Genomic DNA, 5794 nt, shown 5'->3' with positions numbered 1-5794 from the left:
ATCACCAACTGAGTTAGCCATATACTGCCATGTAGCGAATCTGCTAAGGATGATCGTCACTTTTATCAGGGTCGTTGGTGTGCATAAGTCACGAAAAGCCCTATCAGCAGAGAGGGGCAACCGTTGCAGAGTATAAGTCAATGGATTGACAAAGAATGCTACCTGCAGGGCTACTTTGTACCAATCACGACGTCGCCGATGACGGACAATGTTGTTGAAGATTACAGCAGCACCAACCAGATGGGTGGCCTCTCAGGATTGTATGGGATTGTCGATAAGAGAAACTGGCGATATTAATCCAAACCAAATGCAAGCTCATCAACGATGAAGATGGGAATTTGAAGCAAGAAATCTTGTAATGACTTTCTGTTGGCGATGAGCATCAAAATGACCACTTGCGTTAGTTTCCACCCGAGGACTGGCTGGGCAGCTATAGTAACATCCTCTGGAAATCAAGGCAGTTAGCGTAAGATGGTCGACCATGTCAGCAGGCCAAATACCTTCTTGAACAACCACCAATTACGCCAGCAACTCCCATCGTAATCCGTTTTCAAGTTATCTCTAAACAATATAACAAACCTTGCATCATTACACAAATTTCGCCAATTGTTGAAAACTCCATAAACTCGACCAACTATTCAACTTGGAGGTTTTATATCGAACAGAGTCTCAAAAGAACGACCACCCGGAGCTCAACAGCCGACAAGAGGTCTCCGCTCCGTCTCCGTACCCCGCATGCGGAGTTGCTACCGCCCGCGGTCGGCCCCGGTCCCGTTTGGCCCACAGTATGCGGAGTTGCCCCTGTGGAGTGGCCTTTGCGGAGCGGGGGGACTTATCTTTTCTGCAACTTGTAACGAAGACTGCTGATCCCTATGGAGCACCTCGAAAGTCGAAATCCCAAAGCTGGAGAGAAACACTGGAAATCACTGTCGAACTGAAGTTCTGTAGTCTACTCTTTCACTTTCGCCATGGTGTTGTTCTGGAGCTTGGCCCTCAACACCAGGCTCTTCAATAACAAGCTACAAGGAGTGAAGGAGAGCTACGTAAGTACGAGCTCTATCGCATCGCATATTCTTTATCTGATCTTGACCCGATATAGTGTATCACATTTATCGGCGGTACTGCGCGTGTCGCGGGCATCCGTTCGTATCGCACTACGAGATCGGGTTAGCTCCAGCTAGGGTCTATCGCTGCATGTAACGATAACATGACCGAAACGGGCAGGCAACAGCCACCCCGCGATCGCTCTCTGATAGCGTTTGCTTGATATCAGCACCTCGACAGCGCTTCCAGGAGGGTGTGTTTCTGCTTACGAGTCGTTCTTAGAAACCCCTACTTCTCACGATACATGTTGACGCGGGAATAGGTACGGTCCGGGCACTACCTATCAATGGTGCTGACTGTTGGCAGGCTCGCTTATTGCTTCAGTGGATTTTAAGAGAGCGGCTTAAGCCAATGGATGGCGCGATCCATGGCATGGGTGGTGTAAGTTGTAGTGCACTAACTATATTCCACTATAGCTCCGTGATTTGTTGTTAAGGTTATCGCAACTCGCTCTCGGTGTCAATGGTGACACCCCTCGGGCCTTTGTGTCACCGTCTCATTCTAGATCCCTTCTACAGCGCAAACGGCAACATTATCTTGGCTTGGTTGGCAATAAGATCTCAAGAGAAAGATCTGGTATCATTCTTTGCGTTAAAACACGCGAGATCGGGGTTGTCCCAGCTGAGTGGATGGTACCCGTGTAAGTGCCGCGACTGCGAGTGCAGATCGCCCGTGATAAGGAGCGTTTTTGGGACATCGACTTCGGATCAACGTTTCCTTGATAAGAAAAAGAGTTACAGTAAGCAGTACGACCCTCCCCCATTCACGGACATGTTTTCCGACACATTATGTATGTCGTGTGTCCATGGAAACTTTGTTTTGGGGAGCTGTCCCATCAGTCTTCAACCTCTCTTCACTTCCCCTGTTCCAAGTGCCGTGCTTTGCCCTTTGGGAAATGCCACTCTGGGAGTTCAACAACCGGACAAGGCCCTGTTGATTGACCTCATCTTTCTTTTCCCACATTGACAATCATTAAATCGTCATATCTCCCTCTGTCCAATCTTCTCCACCGCTAGGCGTGAAAACAGTATCCATACCACGATACATTCTCGCCTTATACCGACATAGGACGACCACTACCACAACAACGGCACGCAGCATCGGACACGGAGGGGTGATATATCCCCGAAAAACCAAATTCCAAAATGTCGCTCTCCCAAAAAGGGAGCGCCACCATTCTCGACGACCATGAAACCGCCATCCCCTCCAAAGACGACGGCGGCGACTTCCGCGCCATCGACCCTCACTCGGGCGTCAAGCGCGGTCTCAAGACTCGACACTTATCCATGATGGCCCTGGCCGGCATCATCGGGCCCGGTCTTCTCGTCGGATCCGGCGGTGCTCTACATTCCGGCGGCCCTGCGTCGCTGCTTATCGGCTTTGGAGTCATTGGCCTCATTGCCTTTTCCATCATGCAGAGTCTGGGCGAGCTGACGACGCTGTACCCCAGCGGAGGCGCGTTTACGGATCTTGGGGATAGGTTTATTGATAAGGCGTTTGGTGTGGCGGTCGGGTGGAATTATCTTATCAGTCAGTTTCAGTTGTCCCTGTGCGATTTGTTGACTTTAGCTGACTTTGTGTGGTTTAGTTTGGGTTTGTGTCCTGGCGAACGAGTATAATGTGATTTCGAGCGTCATGGTGGATTGGAGCGATAAGGTTCCGCTTTGGGGGTACTTTTTGATATTTTGGGTCAGTTTTATATCTCTGTCAAGCAGGCGTATCATGAGGAGACCGAGTTTAGGGTGGTTGCTAACATGGCAGACAGTTCGCATTTTTGGGCTTCCAACTCCTCGGTGTCGAGACGTTCGGTGAAGCCGAGTTCTGGCTGGCGCTTATCAAGCTTATGGGCCTGGTGGCCTACTTCATCTTTAGCATCGTGTTAGTTTGCGACGCTCCAACATGTTTACGGACTTGTACTGACCCCAGAATAGTTACGTTTCCGGAGGCGTCAAAGGCGCAGACACCATCGGCTTCAAGTACTGGCACGACCCCGGCCCCTTCGCCGATGGCTTCCGTGGGGTCGCCTCCGTCTTCGTCTTTTGCTCCACCTTCTACGCAGGTGTCGAATCCGTCGCCGTAGCCGCCACCGAGACCAAAAACCCGGGTGTCGCCGTCCCGCACTCCATCCGCCAAGTCTTCATCCGCATCGTCGTCGTCTACATGGGCTGCGCCTTCTTCTTCGGTTTGACCTGCCCGTCGAACGCCCCCGACCTGTCCGGCGGCGCCAGCCATGCCCTCAAGTCGCCCATGACCATCGCTCTCCACAACGCCGGCTGGGCAAACGGCACCCACCTGATCAACGCCTTCATCTTCGTTACCTGCTTGAGCGCCGTCAACAGCTCGATTTACATCGGCAGCCGCACCCTCTTGTACATGGCGCAGGACGGAAAGGCACCCAGGTTCCTCGGTTGGACGGATCGTCGTGGCGTTCCTGTTTACGCCATCATCTTCACCAATGCGTGCGGAGCCCTTTCGATGATGAACGTCAGCACGGGCGCAAGCAAGGCGTACGGGTACATTATTAATCTGAGTGGTGTCTCGACCTTTTTGGTCTGGGGCGCCATTAGTCTGATTCACATCCGCTTCCGCGCCGCGTGGAAGGCGCAGGGACACAGCCCGGACGAGCTGCCGTATAAGTCCTTGTGGTACCCATGGAATGCCTACTTTGGCCTGATTTCCAATGTCTTCTTGGCTTTTGTGCAGGGCTGGTCGACGTTGGCTCCGTTTGACGCGGGCAACTTTGTGGATGCTTACATCCTGCTGCCATTGTTTCCTGTGATTTACTTTGTGTACAAGTTCACGTTCAAGACACGGTTGTGGCGGCCGCATGAGGTTGATCTTCAGGCGGGCAGACGTCGGGATCTTGATGAGGCTAAGGAGGTGGAGAGGGGGGCGGATGGGAGGCCATTGCCATGGTGGAGGAAGATATTTTCCAGTCTATAACTGCCTGTTGTTTATGTTATGTCAGCAATGCCAAGTGTGAGAGGAGAATGGAACTCTTCACGGATGATGACAGTACTGTGATTTTTATTCGCATTCTCCCATTTTTCAAAGAAATCTGGCTGTGCTTCTGGATGTGGGTTGCACCGCGAGTGTTCTTCCTAGAAAAAATGATAAGAAACTGGAGGTATGAGAATCCACTAGGTCCTAAGAAGGTCTGAATGAATATACTGGGGCCGCGATATCGTGCATCGCTTCACGGTGCCACTTGCTCCTGGAACAAGTTGATTCTACTTGCGGGTTTGACGAGTGCTGTTTGAAACGACAGCTCTTGACCTCAGGAATAGAGTACGCGACATCAATTAATTCCTCAGCCAATGTATTGGCGGTACTAGTGTTTGAATTTGCGTACGTGTGTTTCTCCTTCCCCCGTGGCATTAATATCTGAACATTGTTATGTTTCCTTCAAGTATCGAATCGTGTTTCTAGCTTGCCATAATGCTAGCACCAGTCCCGTCTTCAGTCGCTGCTTCTCCATGTATTCTTGGTAATTTGGTCTCATGAAGCCAGTTACAACAGCTGGAATATCATCGTGGATAATCTTGTTAAGGTCTCGAAACACGAGTCGAGGAGAGCATTCCGTTAATCCTGGATGCGTTGTAGAGACTTGTGCCATGGTGGAAAACAGAGAAGACGCCAGCTCTGCAACACTATCCTTGGTGTCAGGGGTAGATCTTGGAGGTATTCCCCCCATGGTTTGTAACATCCCGCGATAGATACAGCCTATAACTGCGGCATCACAGACACTGCTAGGGCTGCCGTTATAACCACCGCCATAAGTACAAAACGGTACTTCCTTTATTCGAGCTTCCAGAGTGTCGTGGATTGGTGCAATCAACTTTTCAAGCAAAGCCATACGTATATCGAAAATAGTCTCTGCCCGATAATTAGTTGGGATTTATCGTTCATCATGTGATAACAACCCATATTAACTTACCCAGTACATCGTACGGGCCAAGATGAATTTCATCTTCAAGGATAATATCTTCGCCATATACTAAGCGGTACTCTGAGTCGATTCGAGCCTGTACGGAGATCTCTTCAAGTCTCAAAGCGAAGAGGTGTTCATCGCCTAATTCCCATGCGATGTACAAGGACCTAACCACATCTGCCGCTGGAAGGTTGAATTCGCTAGCGGCTTTTAGCCACTGTGAACACCATGGCCTCGCAATGCCGATCATGTCGTACTTCTGAGCTAAGATCAAAATATTGTAGATACTGATGACAAGTGGATGAGGCGGGACAAGTTCGAATTTTCCGTGTATGATGAAAAGGATGATGCGCAATGGGTAGGCAGGGTCATCGGGAAACTCGACAATCCATGCGGATCCGTCCGTGGGTTTGGCTTCCTTCCACGGACCAAACAACATCTGTTGCCAGACTGGCGACTGTCGACGAAGGGCATTGGAGCAGACGCGAAACCTGCAAGAATTTGCGTCTATTAGGAGATCACCTTCAGGGTCAATGTCGACAGTCGTTAATCCCGATGGCGCAGCCTCAGTGTTGGCATTGGAAGTTCTCAATTCTGCAGCCATCTTTTCGCATAACGAGTGTATGGCGGAATCTGAGAACATGACTGGCTCGGTCATTGCCAGCTGATACTGGGGTGAAGTACTGGGTGTGGTCGAGGTGTTGGAAAACGGCGAGTCCCTCGTGGTGAAATACAAAAAAAAAAAAAAAAAAAAAGGAA

General features: G+C 50.3%; 3 protein-coding genes across 3 annotated transcripts; 2 read left to right on the top strand and 1 right to left on the bottom strand.

Annotated features, from left to right (window-relative positions):
- Nucleotides 1-968: 968 nt before the first annotated feature.
- Nucleotides 969-2041, top strand: NEUTE1DRAFT_108895 (uncharacterized protein; the record flags this gene model as incomplete). Its single annotated transcript, XM_009851303.1, has 6 exons — nucleotides 969-1043; nucleotides 1100-1166; nucleotides 1367-1485; nucleotides 1521-1744; nucleotides 1845-1894; nucleotides 1932-2041. 6 exons carry the CDS (start codon nucleotides 969-971, stop codon nucleotides 2039-2041), a joined length of 645 nt encoding a protein of 214 aa, XP_009849605.1.
- A 208-nt stretch (nucleotides 2042-2249) lies between these two features.
- NEUTE1DRAFT_79375 (uncharacterized protein) lies at nucleotides 2250-4093 on the top strand (the record flags this gene model as incomplete). Its single annotated transcript, XM_009851302.1, has 4 exons — nucleotides 2250-2634; nucleotides 2693-2793; nucleotides 2870-2982; nucleotides 3036-4093. 4 exons carry the CDS (start codon nucleotides 2250-2252, stop codon nucleotides 4045-4047), a joined length of 1611 nt encoding a protein of 536 aa, XP_009849604.1.
- Nucleotides 4094-4946: 853 nt separating this feature from the next.
- On the bottom strand, nucleotides 4947-5639 carry NEUTE1DRAFT_40387 (uncharacterized protein; the record flags this gene model as incomplete). The annotated part of the gene is made up of 2 exons (XM_009850550.1): nucleotides 4947-4978; nucleotides 5042-5639. The coding sequence occupies 2 exons, from the start codon at nucleotides 5637-5639 to the stop codon at nucleotides 4947-4949; spliced, it is 630 nt and encodes a 209-aa protein (XP_009848852.1).
- Between the last annotated feature and the right edge of the window lie 155 nt (nucleotides 5640-5794).

This window comes from Neurospora tetrasperma, assembly GCF_000213175.1.
Source record: "Neurospora tetrasperma FGSC 2508 unplaced genomic scaffold NEUTE1scaffold_2, whole genome shotgun sequence".
Classification (NCBI taxonomy): Eukaryota; Fungi; Ascomycota; class Sordariomycetes; order Sordariales; family Sordariaceae; genus Neurospora; species Neurospora tetrasperma.
Note: the sequence above shows the minus strand (reverse complement) of the source record. Positions and strands in the feature narration are given on the sequence as shown.